Genomic DNA, 18119 nt, shown 5'->3' with positions numbered 1-18119 from the left:
AAATACATTCTTACCTTGCTCATGTGTCCTAACATTAAGAACCGTTGGTGGTCCTTCTCCCATGATGGTGAAAGCAGATACGCTAATCATGTGCTCAGTGAAAGGTACAAGTCTTCTGATAACATAAGACAGCTGCTCAGCAGAAACGTCAGTGATATACAGATTCCTTGCAGTTCCTATTTGAAATCAGTTTAAAAAAATTATGATCAAAATTATGTTTCCTCACAGAGTGAAATCTTAAACTTGATTTCACATTCGCCATTAATTTCTTCGTGTACTCCTTTAAATGAAATAATAAAAATACGTATAAATAATAAACATGCATAATTAATAATAAATACATCCTGGAATATGAGATTAATGAGAAAACAAAACCTTCTCAAAGGGACGAGCTAGGAATTTTATTAAATGAAAGACTAGATAATATAACAAATTAAAATGTTATAAGCCAATGCTATGTAGCAAGTGAATGTTATAGAAATGAGACTTTTATTTGGACTTAAAGATCTCCATACCTTTATTAAAGCCCATGGAGCTTTAAAGCAAGCATGCTTGGGTAACTGACACATAAATATGTCTGAATAAGGATTTCAAGTAATGCTATTTTTTTTATTAAGAACATATGCTTCCAACAATGTTAAATAAAAATTAGGCCAAACAAGGTACTCAAGGAAACGTCTGTATCAGAAATTGTAGGCTTCTTAATTTTTAGTGTTGCTCATCTTTGCACAGGAAAAAAATGGATCAGTAAATGAAAAAACACATATTTAATGTAATGTGATATAGTTGACTAATTATTCCATCAACAAAATAACACCTCTAATTTGGAATGAAACAACAACTAAACAGAAAAAAAGGCAATGAGAAAAATGTTCTTCTAACTTAGCATTTTACAGTGACCAGAGAGTCATTCATATCTGTGTTGTGTAACCAAATATTTTTAATTTGCTATTTATGACATTCTTCTTTTAGAAACAGTAAGATCCATTGACCCTGACAAGCAAGTGTATATACTAATGACATCACCACGTCATTGGGGTCACCTACACCTGTTTATCACCCCATGCACTAGGTTGTAACTTTCTGACCTATTTACCTTTAGTGACATTTGAAAACCTATTAGTCAAAAGCTGCAGAGAGTGTGAGGCCTGTAAATGATTTGAAGATATGTTAATCCCTCCCCATCACACCTGCTTTGGCAACTGTAATAACTGATTGTCTATGCAGCTTGGCCAAAGACTCTAGGGTGCTACTTTCTCTAGGAGGAAGGTCAAATGGGTTAGGAGGGGCCAGCTCCTGCCTGTGTGGCATATCCATTTGCTGCATGAGGTTATCCAACAGTTGAAGAAGAAAAAAATCTGACTCTAGCCCGTGAACCATTAATAATTTGGTTGAACTCTAAGCTAAGGTTCATATCTGTGCTAGCTAGTACTGGGGCGTTGAAAATGCTTCAACGAACATAAAAATTGTACCTACCAACTGTCGAATGCTGGTCTTCAGCTCTGTTCCTCACAGGAAAGTTATGTGGATGACTGTTATACATAGCTGAAGCAAGCGAATACAGGTCTGAAGATATCTCTGCTGAACCCTCAAATAATTCTGCCATTGACTCTACTATGTTCACAGTTTCTGGAGCCATGGGATCATTTATATACTGTAATTAAAGACAGACATTTACAATGACCATTTGTAACAGCTACACTTAATAGCTGTTATTAAGCTACACTTAAATACTTCACTCAAGTATTTAGTTAAAAAAAACTAGTAACTTTGGAATCACACTTTGCAAAAAGATAATATTATTTCCATGACTACTGTCTCCATTATATTCCCAGATTTCATTCTAAAGCTACTAAATTCCTGCATCATTTTGACACATTCTCATCACTCCATTATCTTAAGAGATCAATGCCATATTTTTGAATGAAGGAGATACTTGTTTCTGATTGGAGTTAGTTACTTTATTATAAAATTAGACATCCTCATACAAAGGTTTCATAACTAGACTATTTTAAAACTATCCACCCTCAAAACTAAGTGTTTTAGGCATACTGCCTTATTAAAATATGTTTTGCTTCTCTGTGTGTTCTCATTTGTATATGAGGTATAAGAGGCCTGCATGCCTGCTTGATACATCAATAATGGTAATTTATCTATAATCAATTGAAGTTATAGACAAGGACAGAACTGCATGGTAATAGCTTTTAAACAGCCTATCCAAGGCTCTCGACCTAATGAATATTTTAAGTACCTGCAATTGCTCCTGGATCCCATAATGTACTTTACACATGTCAAGTTCACCAAAGTAACAGACACTGAAGTGAAAATATCAGGGCACATTACAGATAAATACAGTAGGAGTTTCTATTTGGATAGCAAGGTGACTCTCTCCCTTCACCTTCCCAACACAGCAAAACTAATTGAGGAAAGGGTATTTGGGCCAAATAGAATTAGGTATTTTGTGTAGTTTTTCAACCTTGAAAATAAGACTAAACATTAATCGAAGTAATTGTTGCCTTAAGAAACTTAACAACCAAATGAATTGTGTAGACTCTGGATTCTAATTCGTATATATACATATATACATAAGTACATATATACGTATATATACATACCAACATAGGCTTTGAAGACAATCAGGGAAATTTGAATATGTTCTAGATATTAGATGATACCAAGATATATTAGTAATTCTGATAGTTGTGGGGATGGAATCACTGTATGAACCAAAATGTCCATGACTTTTAGAGATTTGTTCTTAGTTAGGCATGGAGGAACAAAATGAAGTCTGGAATGTATCTTAAAATATATCCAAGCAACAGCAACAATAGGAAACGGCTGACACAAGAATGGCAGGATGTTAATTACTGAATCCAGGTGATGGGCAAATAGGGGGTTACTACAGTCTCTACTCATATCTGTTCAAAATTTTCCAAGATAAAATCATTTTGAAAAAATAGAAAACACTGCAAGAACTACCCACTTTTGGTCTATTCCCTTTCAAGTTCTGCTTCAAAGCTAACCTCAAAAACCCATTTTGAAAAAAAAGAAAATTATTTTATTCTTTCCTAACTCCATGCTCTTGTACCCTCAAAATTTATAATACATATAAAGGTTTTATTTATGTATAACTTTTGGTAAACTGTCTGTTAATTATCTTACTTTTGGGGGGGGGGTATCTTTATCCTAGAGCCAAAAACAGGGTTTTTACTCCTAAATAACATCAATACTTAGTATTTAAAAAAAGTAAGAGGTGCTCAGGAAAAATCTCAAGAAGGCAAGGAACTTTTAGGCAGTTTGTGTAATCATCTACAAAGACAGGCCATTTAAATATAACTTTTCTGAGAGATAAAAGAATGGAGAAAAGATCTAAGGAAAGCTAGTTCTCCAAATTATATTTATAAAATAAAATTATCTAAATTTTTTTACATCCTTAGCCAGAAAAATATTGTGATGAAAAGCAGGGGGACACCTATAGGATCTATTCTAAAAATGTTGTGATAAAGAACTCTGGATAGGGAACTCTGTACTGGACAAGTTAAAGGTCTTCTATCTTCCAACAGCTCACTTCAGCTCTGCCTCCACAGGGAAATCAGGAAGGGCATGAATCACAAACACATAATTCAGAGATGCTCTGGTATTCCAGTCAATAGTTTATGCCTGAACCACACAGCTGTTTCCACTATCAATCAGTCACTCTTTGAGAATCTATTGTATACAAAGCACTACAGAAGGTACAATGAGGTAGTACAAACAATTTTCCCGTGAACTATAATTTTGCATTCAATCTCCCAATATTTTATACTCCATGTCAGATAAATTATTGAAAGTTAAGCCATAGCATCCCATCAATTAGCTAAGTTAATCATCTCTGTTGACAAATGCCATTTCAATGTAAGAGCTGACCTCAATAATTCTGTCTGAATTTCTCCCAAATTCTGGTATTCTGGAAAGTCCCTTCCTAACTAGGGCAATGATTTGAACATCAGTTTTGTAACAACCCAGAATGTTATTAGTTACCACTGAGAGGGCCATGCCATGAATATTTCTCACACTTCGCCTCTTTAAAAAGGCATTTGATATTGGGTTTTACAAAGGATGAAAAAAATATTTTATGGGCAAAAATTATGGGAAAGAACTAGAACTTAAGAAAGTAACTAGAAGGGTCTGAAGTGGAGATGTGGGAAATGGAAGGGAAAAGAGGCCCACTGCAACTCCGAAAGGTTTTAGACTCATTGAGTGAGTCCAGGGCTCTGAACCTCAGCACTACTGACTGTCTGTGTTAAATAATTTTTTTTGTTGTTGTAGGAAGTTTAGCTGCATCCTTGGTCCCCACCCACTGGAAGCATCTCCCCAATTGTGACAAAGAAAAATGTCCCCAGGAATTGCCAACTGGATAGCAAAAATCTCCCCTGGTTGAGCACAACAGTTAGGGAATGTCACAGTTCATCAACATGAAAGGCCTCTCATATGCTACCCAGGAATCCTTGGAATTTATGTGAAAGAAGTAGAAGTTCTTTGGAGTTAAATTCCTAATCCATCTGTATAAACCAACCTGATTCTACGTGTAATAACCTTCATTACAGCTAATGTGATTTTATTTTTTTAATCTCTATTATATCTATCAATTTTGACTCACTAAAAGTCTACTGGATTGAATTAATGAAATGTTTGACTTATTCTTAAGAAATGCTTCTATATTTTATTATAGACTATAACATGATTTATGCTATCTGTTATTAAGCTGTGGTAAAAAGAAAAGTTTGCAATTAGCATGTGTTTGGAAATCTAATGGGTATTTTACGTTATTTGAGCGACAAATTCTTAAAGCTTAATTCTGTTTCTGTTCCTAATGGTCAACAAAGTAAACTTTATCTCAAGCATTCCTAAACTACTCTTGAGTCCTGTCAGCTTCATTCCATAGCAATTGATAAAGCATTCAGCTGGCTTTCTTCTCAGGTTCACGAATGACAAATATTGATATAATTGTGAAACACATCAGATGAAAAGATGTATCTGTATGATTCTTAGAAATTTGTAACACTAGGCAGTAAGATGGTGTCTTTGGGGAAAAAATGCCCCAGGATTATACCAGAAGAACAAGTACAGGATGAGATCTGAGTGTGAAATTCAACTTAAGACTAGTCCATGGAGAGATGACTTTAGGGTTTTACAGACTTCAGTCTAAGTGGAATGAGCCTTACAAAGAAATTAATTTTATTCTTTGCATTGATATAAGTGGGAAATGAACATTAAAGAAGAAAATAGTTCTTCTCAATTTGGATCTAATCAAATTACATATGGAATACTGTGTTCAGCTGATTAAGAGACTCATTGACAAACTGGAAAATATACACAGGAGACTAATCAATAATATGAAGGATCTAGAAATCATAGCTGATGAGAAACTGAGGATGTTAATCCTTAGGGAAAGCATGGCCATCATCTTCAAATGATAAAAAATGAAATCATTGTATATTGCTGTTACTACTACAAAGACTAACATTGAAAAGTATTATGTGTCAAATACAGTGCTAAGTAGTTTCACCCATGTGATATCACTTCATTATAGCCCAAAGAGATAGGTATCAAGAACTCCAGGGGCGCCTGGGTGGCTCAGTTGGTTAAGCGTCCGACTTCGGCTCAGGTCATGATCTTGCAGACTGTGAGTTCGAGCCCCGTGTCGGGCACTGTGCTGACAGCTCAATGCCTGGGGCTTGCTTCAGATTCTGTGTCTCCCTCTCTCTCTGCCCCTTCCCTGCTCATGCTCTGTCTCTCTCTGTCTCAAAAATAAATAAAAACTTTTAAAAATTAAAAAAAAAAAGAACTCCATTTTACAGTCACCTGTTCAAGTTCACAACACTAGTCACAACAGAGGTAGGATTGAAACACATTTCCCTGGTTCCAAATTCCAAGCTCAAAGTCACTATAATCTACCATGTGGGTCTAGAGAGGAGACATGGGACAACCTGGTAAACATTAGAAGACAAATAGTTCCGCTCAAACCAGGTAAAGAATAGGGTAGTTTCTTATTCATCTGTTTATCTTCTGACCTAACAGACTGCCGGGAACTGTATAATTACTTAATAAATATATGCCTGAGAGGCCATAAAGAAGAATATTTTAAAGTTCATAGAAGAGGAGTTGATTCTGTGGTAGCAAGTACCTTATTATCAGAGTTCATCAAATATTTTAGCAGAGGCTGGATTCCCAATGATTTATTAGGTATGTTATACATGAGATTCATATATAAATTTGGAAGTTTAAATAAAAGTCTTCAAACACTGAGATTAAATTTTCTAGTATATTTTTCAAGTATTTACTTAAATATTGAAAGTAAAATCTTATACATGTTTCAGCATGTTTCAATAACTGCTATTTATTAAGAAACAAACAAACCATTAGAGGACACTGGAAAAATAATTTCAATAAGGGTAATGAGATCAGATGAAGCCTAGCATAAGATGATTATAAGTTAATACTTCTTAAGTTTCATCATCATGATATACACAATATACATCATGATATACACATGGTGTTTACCTCTACAATCACTAAATAATATTCTTATACTGCTCTGTTAAGACTCAATTATTTCAGATAGTATCTATTGACTTTCTGCTATGATACTGAGGAGTTAGATTTCTTAAATAGATATATACTTTCCCCATCTGTTCTCAAGTCTTATTTGGTTATGTCTCTAATTTAAGTAATATATTTAAATCTGGAAGGATTATTCTAATAGATTTGTGAAATATAAAATAGTTGGCTGGGAGACTGTGGTGGACAGTCTCTCAGGTGGTCTCCCTATTATTCCTACCTCCTGCTATTCATGCATTTGTATAATCCCCTCCTGTTACAAGGGAAGGATGATTTTCATCTAACCAATGGAATAAGGCAAAGGTGAGAGGATAGCATTCCCATGATTATATTATACTATATTACACTATATAGATTCTGCTTGCTGGCATAATGAAGTAGATGGCCATGTTGTGACAGTCCTTGTGGCAAAACTGTGGGAGACCTCTACAAGCTGAAACTAAGTCTAGTCTCCAGTCAAAGAGCCAACAAGAAGCTGAGGCCCTCAGTTCTGCAGTCACAAGGAAATTAAATCTGCTGAAACTCTGCATGAGCCTGGAAATGGCTTCTTCCCAGTCAAGCCACCAGATGAGAACACAGCACAATCAGCCCTTGATTGCAGCATTATGAGACCCTAAGTAGAGAATCCATCTAAGCTATTTGGATTTTTGACCCACAGAAACCATGAGATAATAAATAAATTAGTTGTCTTAAGTTTATAGCAAATTGTTACACAACAATTACATTTGTGGCAAATTGTTATACAACAATGGAAAACTAATGTAGTAAGGTAACAACAGTCCAGGCAAGAGAGTATGCAATCCTGAGCTGGGGTGGAGACACAGTAATGAAATACGATACACGGAGGTCACCCTTTGGAGGTAATAATAACTGGTTTAACATTGAATGACTATTGAATGCTAAGTATAACCAAAGTCAGAGGTAGTCCCCTGGTTTTGAGTCTTTATGACAGAGAGCAGGATGGTGCCATGATCTGAAAAGAGAAATATCGGGCATGTAAAAGGCCTCCTAAATGCTTAGACAATGACCTTCAGGTCAGAGATCTGTGGTGTAATCCAAGGGGTAAAGGAATCCTAAGCCTAGTTGTCTGCTATCTAGGTTTCAAATTAGTCTCTCTCCAGGACTTGTTCTTGATAACTGAAACTATTAATTGCCTGGACAGACTTTCTTCTTATGTGTCTTGTGAAAACATTCATAGATCTCCATCACTGTCCCAGGATCTCTGTCTAGTATCTGTTCCTTACCTCAGCTTTGTCTCCTCCTTCTGATCATGAACCAGGCCACCATCCCCAAAAGGATTTTTGTTTTGTTTTGTTTTTATGAGGGGTAAATGAGTTTAGATGTGATAAACTCTGACAGAACCTCCCTAGAAATGGCTATAATTATGAATATAGTGTTAGAGAAAGATCAGAGTAGAAAGCAAGGCAAAGGACTAGTGCAGGTGGGAAGCTGTGATTAAAACTGTGAGATCATCAAAAGGTGTAATGAGGGACACCTGGGTGGCTGAGCTGGTTGAGCATCTGACTCTTAATTTCAGCTCACTTCATGATCTCACAGCACATGAGATCAAGTCCCACATGGAGCTCTGCACTGACAGCGCAAAGCCTGCTTGGAATTTTCTCTCTCCCTCTGTCTCTCTCTGCCCTTCCTCACCACCCCTTTCTCAAAATAAATAAACGAACTTTAAAAAAATGTGTAATGAGATGGCTGAAAACAGAACTGTCTGGAATACCTTTATAGTGAAGGAGTTAAAAAATTATAGGAGAACTAGCTTTTTCATTTTTTTTTTCATTAAACAAGACCAAAGTTTTACAAAGTTACAGCATATGAAAGTGGAGGAAGCATGAGGGAGAAAAAAGTAAAAAGCTGGAGCCTGGGAGGACAGAAAGATGGATTTTGGAGAAGACAAGGAAGATGGGGACACTTAAAAATATACAACCACCTTATGTGACACTTAGATGTCGCTGGTGAGTTCTAACAAGATTTCAGGGATTTAAGAGAATTCCTGTGAAAGGGTGTGGAGGCCATACTTTGAAAAGTCAGAGTGAATGAAAGGAGAGAGTCCTTATCCTGTATCAAGGTCGAGACAAAAGGATAATAAATGAACACATTAAACCAGAGATTGCATCTATTATCTCCTTTACTTCTCACCCTGTAAGGTGGGTGTATAAGCCCTGCTTTTAAAATGAGGGCACCACATCTCCAAAATTTGACTTGTCCAAGGTTATAGAGTTAGAAAAGGGGAGAGCCAAGACTAGGACCCAAGTCAGTTGGGATTTAGAGCCTCTGCTACATCAACTTCCTGAAAGATGAACCCAAACACCAGTCACATGGGAGAGCCAAAATACCAATAATGGGCCTGATCTAATAAAGAAAGATACCGTCATAGAAATAAGGAGAAGTGTTATGTTTCCTTTTATTGAGAGAGGATAAGGAAGCTAATAATGAATGTCAAACGGGGTGAAAGCTTCAATGCCATCGTTAGTAATCACAACAGGTCACAATTATGTAGCATAGCACTTACCATATGCCAGGTATAGTTCTACCTCTTTTATGCACATTAACCTACTAAGTAATTATTAATACCTTTGTCATAGGGACTCTTATAATCTCTATCTTTGAGAAGAATAAACTGTACAGATCAGAAGGGTCAGGCCAACTTTCCTAAGGTTAAACTAGCCATGATGGCAAAACAAAGGTTTAAACCCAAGCATTCTGTCTCCTAGGTCCATGCTCTCAATCTCTCTACTGTGGAGCCCATTAAGTGACTAGGATATAAACCCAGATTTATATGACCCCAAAGCTCATGTCCTTTTCCGTATATCACAGGGATTACAAGCTATGTCAACAGAGACAGAATCACAAAGAAGCCTTTCTAGAACGTCTTAGCTTCAAGAGAAAAACAGGTGTGGCTGCTATTCAACAGATGTCATTAACAGAAGTGGGAGACCTGTCACCCAGTCCCAAAACAGCTAACTATCTAATTTAAGACTATCTTAGCAGGAGCAAAGGTTTAAACTTTGCCCTTCGTCTGAGTTGTCAACTAGAGTATTAAAGAAAGTATAACTCACATCTTTTGCACACAGAAAAGGAGTAAACATAGGATTGAATTTTAATCCTGGGCTGGAGATGGTGAATAATTTGGAGCAATAAATCCTGGGCAGCCAGAGTGCATTGAGAACATAGTAACATCAATTTTCAAGTAGGTACGAGAAGTGGAAGAAGACTGAGACTAGAAATAGAGTGGACAATATGTATGGGGAAAGATAATAGCACAGAAAAAATAGCTAGAAAAAAACAGTGATTCTGGACCAAAACAGTAGAAGCCAACTGCTGAATAGCCATCAGGTAGTGTCTGCAAGGCCCAGTGATTGCTGCACTCATTGGTACTAAGTACATTTATTTTTGTACCCATACCTGGATGTGACTAATCTGGAGGCTTAAACTCACAGGTGAATAGCTGGCTGGGTAAGGTAAATAAAGACAGGTAAGGGAAACCAGTGAGGCCTGTACTTCTAACCAAAAAAAAAAAAAGGGGGGGGGGATAAGACTTCCATTGTGAATAGTGGCAAACACATTGTCCTCTTATTTTATGTCTATGAATGATTTAATCTCCTTTATTTAGTCACTTACTTTCTTTAATCAAACATACTTTGTTTGGTTCTTTTTTTTTTAATTTTTTACATTTATTTATTTGAGAGAGAGAGAGAGTGTGTGCTCCAGTCTCCGAGCTGTCAGCATAGAGCCCAACGTGGGGCTCGAACTCACATACTGTGAGTTCATGACCTGAAGTCTGATGCTTAACTGACTGAGCCACTCTGGTGCCCCTGAGAAAATTAGCTTCTAATGACTGAACAGGACAAGTCGTTTGTCAACAACAACTGCTAAATTACTGTGCCTTTCACTGGCAACCATTCCAAATTGCCAGCATAACCTGGAAGGAGTGTTTAAATCGTAACAGGAGTTTCTAAACAATTAGTTAACTGAATTACCATAATAATATTCACTTATGGAAGCTCCTTTAGTCCTGCTTAATTGCTCAATTAACATTTTATATGCTGAAAAAGAATAACAGCATTTAACTAATAATATATATTCTAAAAGGAAATATGGCCTCGCTAGACTATCAACATAGCCCAAATTTACTTCACTTTGTAACCATGATGCTTATCAAATATTTTATGTTTGAATGCTGGAAACTTTTCCAAATTATGAGGGCTAGAACCAAAAGAAAGGGATCACCAAGAGGTGACGTGAAAGTGCAATACCTCATCTTTTCCCGTGAGCAAAGTATTTTCCAAAATTACTCCTGTTTCTGAAACTAACACTTTGACTCGGTATTGGTAAATGATTCCATTTGGTTGTCGTGGTCTCTTCCAAGTAATTCTTATTTGTGTAGCTTCTACTTCTGCAACTTGTAAATCAAATATTGCACCTGGAACTAAAAAAATGAATAAAGAGGGAAACAGTTTAAAGTATATTATTAAATTTTAAAAATTCCTTAAGTTCTTAGCTCAAAATTTAAGATTCACAAGAAAGTCTATTAGAAAATAGACTAAAACAATTTACTATTTATTAACAATTAAATACGTGTAAGATTCTTTAAAGACACAGGTCAAGTTGAATTTCTACATTTTGTTCTCAAAATGTGTATAAAAATAGGATAATGTGGAACAATTTCCTCAAATTAAAATGTCATAATATTTGTTTGAAACATACTAATTAATAAAATAACTTCCCAAAGAAAGCTGTTTATGGATGATTAATGCACAGTAGAAACCTTGACGGCTTTATAAAGATTATAATAACATATTGAAAAATAATATCCATAAGACTCTGAATGCAATGATATGTAGTGGGTAAATTCAATTAGGTTGCCTTTTAACTTTTTATGTGAGGTTGTTTGAAGAGTTGTTTGATTTTGGTCTGCTGGCTTTACAAATGAATTATGTGAGTTTCTAATTTTGGACTCCCTCACTCTTGCAACAATTAAAAAAAAAAAACAGAAACAAACTAATAACTGCTTAAAATAAAGCACCAAGTACTTAAATTCTAGTTAGAAAGTGACCAAAAGTGCCATCCAGTAAACTCCCCAGTGCCACAGGAGTAATAGATCAAGGATAAAGATGCCCTTGGCTTTTGTCTACTTTTTGTTTATGGCTCCTTGTGTGATTATGAATAGCTAATTAACTCTTCCCCTAAGTTTGCTGATCTATAAAGTGATCTATAAATATAATTATGGAACCTTGAATGAAAGGAATGTAAGGAACCTTGAATGAAATTTTCAGGAAAGAAAATAATATACCCCTTATGATCAATGTGGTAAAACACTGAATTCATTTCCCTAAGCTGTTTCACATTAGTATAGTTTTAGCAAATACCATCTAGAACAGAGGCACATTAGGGGTATAATATAAATAGAGAATGGCCTTTTTTCCCTTTTAAGATAACAAAAAGGAACTGAAAATTAATGTCACAGCTCCCACAAATATTATTTAAAACTAGTGAATGTAATTATGTTTTACATTAACCATATAAGAAATGTTTGGAGTTTTCATTCCATAGGCTTTTTATCCTTTGTCTCTATAAAGTAATCATTAAAAAAAACCTAGACATTGTACTAATGTAAATAGTTCTAAATGTTTATAATGGTTAATGGCTAGATGGATGAGTGAGTCATTCTTGCCTAAGAGCATATTATTTGATTATTGCAACCAAGATTTTCATGTTCCGCCTGGTAGTAAAACTGGTGCTCAGAAAACTGGGAGACAAACATGAAATGGATACAACTGTATTTTGCTACTTTTTTTTGTTTTTTTTTTTTTAAGTTTATTTATTTATTTTGAGAGAGCCAGAGACAGCACGAGCAGGGGAGGGGCAGAGAGAGAATCCCAAGCAGGCTCCATGCTGCCAGTGCAGGGCCCAATTCAGGGCTCAAACCCACAAAGCTGCAAGATCATGACCCGAGCTGAAACCAAGAGTCAGACACTTAACTAACTGAGCCATCTAGAATTTGCTAATTCTTTGAATCCCGTTTTCCAAAAACATTTCAGTATATCTATATATAGAACAATAACTGTTTAGACTGATCTCTCCCCACAAAATTTCTAATCTGAAGGCAATACAGTTTGACCTTTCAAGGGTAGAGAAAGAGTTCTAGACTAGGACCCCATAATCACTGATTCACTCCATCATTCAACAGACTGAGCCCTCATCTTTTGGTCACTGTTCTAGGCACTTGAGGATAGAGAGAGAAATAAGATACATAAAACCTTTTGCACAAGTCACCTCTTTCATAAATTTCTTTTCATTAACGTATATCATCCCTAGAGCTTGTGTTACTATCATATTTACCAATACACATTTTTTCAAAGACAGATAAACTTTCATGTATATGATGATTAATATATAAATATATATTATTTACATATAAATATTTCAATGTATATAAAAATATACATATTTATTATATTACATATAATATATAAATAATATAGTATGTAATCAAATGGAAGAATAGTAGTGGTTTCTTTATCTTCTAATTTACGATATTTTTCAATATAACTTAATAAGTATTGCTCAATGACACTAATGTCTAAAATTACAATTCAAGTAAAGATTAAGTGGTTCTATATTACCTTAAAAATGTACCCAAAACATGTATAAGAACAACTGTAAAGCTATCTTTCTCTCTTTTTTCAATGAAAGAAGAAAAAGCTTGGGGGATAAAGGAAATGGAGTAGACAACAGTATATCTTGTCCTTAGAAAGATACTTGATCTGTTACACCACAAATTCTTATGGGGAAACTAGAGAAGTATGGATTAGATCAAACTCCATTACTATTGATACCAAATTAACTAAAGAAAATCAAATACAGAAGGCAATTATTCGTGGTTCAGCATCAATTCTGAGGTGCTGTCCACAGGGATTACCTAAGAATCATTCTGAAGTCAATACATATATAAATTTTATTAATATATGAGAAACACAGTAGATGTATGAAGGGTAAATAATATTCCAAATGACTTGAAGTTTTCAAATGAAAAACTATTAGAAAAAATAAAATGGAGACAAATGGCACTGGGGCAAAGAAAATACATTAAAATAAATCTTGCCATTATCTAGCAAATTAATTACATTTTAATAAAGTTAATAAGTTTAAAATTTTTTAAAAATGTTTTTATTTATTTTTAAGACAGAGAGAGACAGAGCATAAGCAGGGAAGGGGCAGAGAGAGGGAGAGACACAGAATCTGAAGCAGGTTCCAGGCTCTGAGCTGTCAGCACAGAGCCCAATGCGGGGCTCGAACTCACAGAGTGTGAGATCATGACCTGAGATGAGGTCAGACGCTCAACTGACTGAGTCACCCAGGAGCCCCTATAAAGTTAATAAGTTTAATAACTTATTAATAACTTTAATAATTTATTAATAACTTTAATAAGTTAAATTAATTAAATTAGAAAAATACCTATTGACAAATAAAAGTCATTGAGAACCCTGAAAAGTTGACTCTCTCAATGATTTCCCTACTAAAGACAGTACCATTTGCAGAAAGTAGCAAGTTGAAGGACAGAAGTCTTCCCTTTCATAAGTCTATTTATGGAAGAATAAATACAGATTTCAATACTCTGTTTGCATTTAAGAAATTATATTAACCTTCTTATGAGATATTTAATACTGGTGACAGAAAGATATTAGGGGATATTGAAGCAACAAAGTTCTACTTAAGATTTGTTTAACCCTCATGGAAATGATAAGAAAATGCTGGTGCCTATGTTATATTCAATAGCACTGTCTCATTAGGGATAGGCAACTCCACACTTTTTAACATTACTATATAATTATTGTATAATTATTAAATTTTAATTTTTTTCCAAAACCATCTTTTAATGCCTATGTAGAAATCTGTTCAGTAAAATATTAAGGGCTATGTAGGAATCTTATGAAATGTATAGGAATACTGCTATAATAACATGATACTAATTTGCTTTGATGATCAAAGTAGACTATGACCAAAACATTCTCAGTGTGACCAAAATCAGCCCCATATTACTGAAATACCATATATCATTATCTATAAGATGTCAATTCAACATTTTTCTATGAATATCTAGAGATATGTTAGAACCCTATTGCTTTAAGAGAAATTAATTTAAAAATTGTTGTTAATAAATTTTTAAATAGACTATAGTCTACTTTTAAATATATAGAAGAAAATAAATTGGTAGGCTTAATTAGAATACAAAGAATCCTACTTTAATAAATAAAAAAAGAGGGATTCTTGGGTGGCTCACTCAGTTAAGCATCTGACGTCGGCTCAGGTCATGATCTCGCAGTTCGTGGGTTCGACCCCCCCATGTCAAATGTAGAAATAAGGAAAAGGAGATGAACTGTTTAAATGATGCCCAAAATAAACAGCATGACATCATATGTGGCAATCTATTACCAATTCCCCTGTTTCTGTCAAATGCTATAGGCCAAGAAAGATGACAATAAAACAATAATCTTAAATTGTGGATTCAGTTTAGGAGCACCTACACTGGCTTGATTTGAAGGAAGACAAAAATTCTCAATTTATTTAACTGCATAACAAAAGAATAAAAGTTAGTTGATCAATTAAGTTGATGGAGGAAATGCTATTAAAAATAAACTCAAGGACTCTAGTCTGATGAGGCCCAGGTCACTATGCTGGTTTTGCTACCTATTCATAAAGCTTTCTGACTTTCTAAGAAATGCTTAAGAGCACTTATTAGATGAACATAAGGAGAGATTTAAGGTCTAATGGAAAAGACATAAACATTGCTAAGAATTTCTGACAGAAATACAATCGAAAAATGTTAAGAGGAAAAAAATGAGAAAATTTTGCTTATAAATATGCATCTACTTAATCTATGTATTGAAATCATAGACACATAAACATTTTCATTTGAAATTGAAATAAAACATAATTTTACGTTCTTTCAAACAGCAAAATATTACCAATGGTTAATTGTTCTTTGAAGGGGAGAATAACAAAATTCCCTAATAGTTGCTGCCCTCTAATGGTCAAATACTTGAGTGATTTATCCGATGAATGTATGCCCAGTCTTTAGTTGTAGGTGTATGTGTGCACTTGCACATGTGTGTATTTAATTTACAAGTTACTGTATGTTACACACAAAAAAATATGGAACTTATTTATTTATTTATTTATTTATTTATTCATTCATTCATTCATTTATTTATTTATTTTTGAGAGAGAGAGAGAGAGAGGGTGAGAGGGAATGCGAGCAGGGGAGGGGTGGAGAGAGAGGGCTCAACACAGAACCTGAGGTAGGCTGCAGGCTCTTAGCTGTCAGCACAGAGCCCAACACAGGACTCAAACTCACAAACCGTGAGATCATGGCCTGAGCTGAATTCAGACACTCAATCCACTAAGCCATGAGGTGCCCCTGAAACCTTTTTAAGGTATTAATATACCCGCAAAAAAAAAAAAAAAGTGTGTTCTTCTCAATAATTGCAATCCCTAAGTAAAAATGAAGACATTTGGCAAGTTTGATGGTGGTCAGGAAAATATGTTGTGGAATAACGGGGTAACATTTTTGAAACACTATAGTTCATCCCAAACTGCGATGTTTAATACATACAAATAAAAAAACCTTCGTTAGGAGAACTACCGTTTTCATAATTTCAGGATGTGCTGTTAAATTTATAGTATGCACCCTCGATGAATCCTCACTTGCTTAGAATACCCTTTTGATTATAAACATATTTTGTTAGAGGCACTAGGGATATATGGATTCCTCTACATATTATTCTGTGAGAAAAATCTATTCTACATTGAATAATGTGAGTCCAACAATGTCTTTGTTAAATGTTAAATGTTAATGTCCTTTTTTACTTTGACTTATTGAGGTTTTGCCAATCTTCACTGTGAGCCTCAAACAGACTGACAGTACATATAATGTGCTGTCTTGTTTGATCTCTGGTTCCTCTATAAAGCATGCTGTGGGTTTAATGTTCTAAGGAACACATGCACAGAATGCATTTGGTAGTTATCTGATAAGAAAATAACATGAATTAAGTAAATATAAACCAAACAGCTTCTAATACAATGTTTAACCAATGCAATAAAACACACAAGCAGGGTAAGATATCTCATGAACACACTACAGAAGATGTTCTTACCTTCTGGAGGAGTGAATACTGAAATATTTGATTTGGGTCCGATTCCTGCACTGGTTTCAGCTGCGACATATACATTGTATACTGTAAATGGTGTTAGGTTAGTGAATGCAAATTTAAGGTCTTTCGTGCTATTATCCACAATCCGACCTGCAAAAAGCAAACGATACTGTGGATTATTTTCTCATAAAGCATTTAATCATTCTCACATTTAAGTAGAGAGCCAAATATAGCAATTAAGGTTTGTTACTACAATTTAAAACATTACAGTCACAATTATTATAATTTTCAAACTTTTACCTTAGTAGTACATTGATATCAGGTTAATTAAAACAATGGAAAGAACATGAAAATCTTCCAGTATTCAAAATAACCTTCATTAAATCATAAAACCCTATCCAACTACCATGTTATTTTCTGACATTTTTGAAAGGAAAACATTAGTTACTGCCAATATTAAAATAGCCACAGTATTTTATACATAAATTTAGTCAATTAAAATGCTAAGCATTCTAATTATCTTCTTTAATATTTAGAAAATATTTCTAGTTTAGCTTCTGAGAAAAACTCCTTAAATAGCACATCATCAAAATTATTTTAACCCTCAACTTCACCTCTGAATAATTCTTTTCATCTCTTGCTCTAGCTGAAACCAGGCTCTCTCCTAAGAACACGGCTTCTGTTCCTTTAGCCACCCCACCTGATGGTCTAATTTTTTCCATGGTCATCAAGTGACTATGCCTTCAGGTATGATGTTTTCTCTACTCCTCATAGCCTTGTCTCAGACCAACAGAGCTCCCTCCTTACAAAAGCTCACAGCTATAAATCTAATGTCATCAATGGCATCCACCACCCCTCATTGTTGCAGTGACCTTCTAAGCCCAGGGTCACTCCCCTCATTCTGGATGGTTTAGTGCCTGTTTCGATGTCACTGTCTTCAGTGCAACCATCTTAATTTGTGGTGATTTCAGTATTCCTACAGACAATCCTTAAAACACTCCCAGCTCTCTTCAAATAATCTAGTTCTCCACCCTATCTCAGCCACTCCCAAGGCCATCACTATTACCAGGAACCCTGAATCTTCCATGATCTCAATTTCATGCAACTCTTTCTGACCATTCTTTCTTATCTCCTGTTCATTTATTCTAGAACCCAAAGCAACAAGTCTTCAAGTTTACTGGGACCTCCAATCCATTGATCTTTTGACCTATTTTATTCTTTTTGGTTTGGTTCTTCACCACTAGGTTTCCACTCTTTATCCATTCTCAATGACATTGTTGATTATAATCACTGCCTTTACATAAGACTTCAATTCCCTTGCCCTTTTCTTGTTGAAGGGAGCTGGAAAAAAAC

At 34.9% G+C, this 18119-nt stretch overlaps 1 protein-coding gene across 1 annotated transcript in view; it reads right to left on the bottom strand.

Moving 5' to 3' along the window:
* The window catches only part of PTPRQ (protein tyrosine phosphatase receptor type Q), a gene marked incomplete at its 5' end in the record, with an annotated part of 212348 nt that overhangs the window by 174261 nt on the left and 19968 nt on the right, over positions 1-18119 (bottom strand). The window contains 4 exons of the mRNA XM_053199634.1: positions 15-176; positions 1477-1654; positions 10869-11041; positions 16770-16916. Of these exons, the coding sequence (XP_053055609.1) occupies positions 15-176; positions 1477-1654; positions 10869-11041; positions 16770-16916 (660 nt within the window). The remainder of the gene's footprint in view (positions 1-14; positions 177-1476; positions 1655-10868; positions 11042-16769; positions 16917-18119) is intronic.

This window comes from Acinonyx jubatus, chromosome B4 (genome assembly GCF_027475565.1).
Source record: "Acinonyx jubatus isolate Ajub_Pintada_27869175 chromosome B4, VMU_Ajub_asm_v1.0, whole genome shotgun sequence".
Taxonomy (NCBI): Eukaryota; Metazoa; Chordata; class Mammalia; order Carnivora; family Felidae; genus Acinonyx; species Acinonyx jubatus.
Note: the sequence above shows the minus strand (reverse complement) of the source record. Positions and strands in the feature narration are given on the sequence as shown.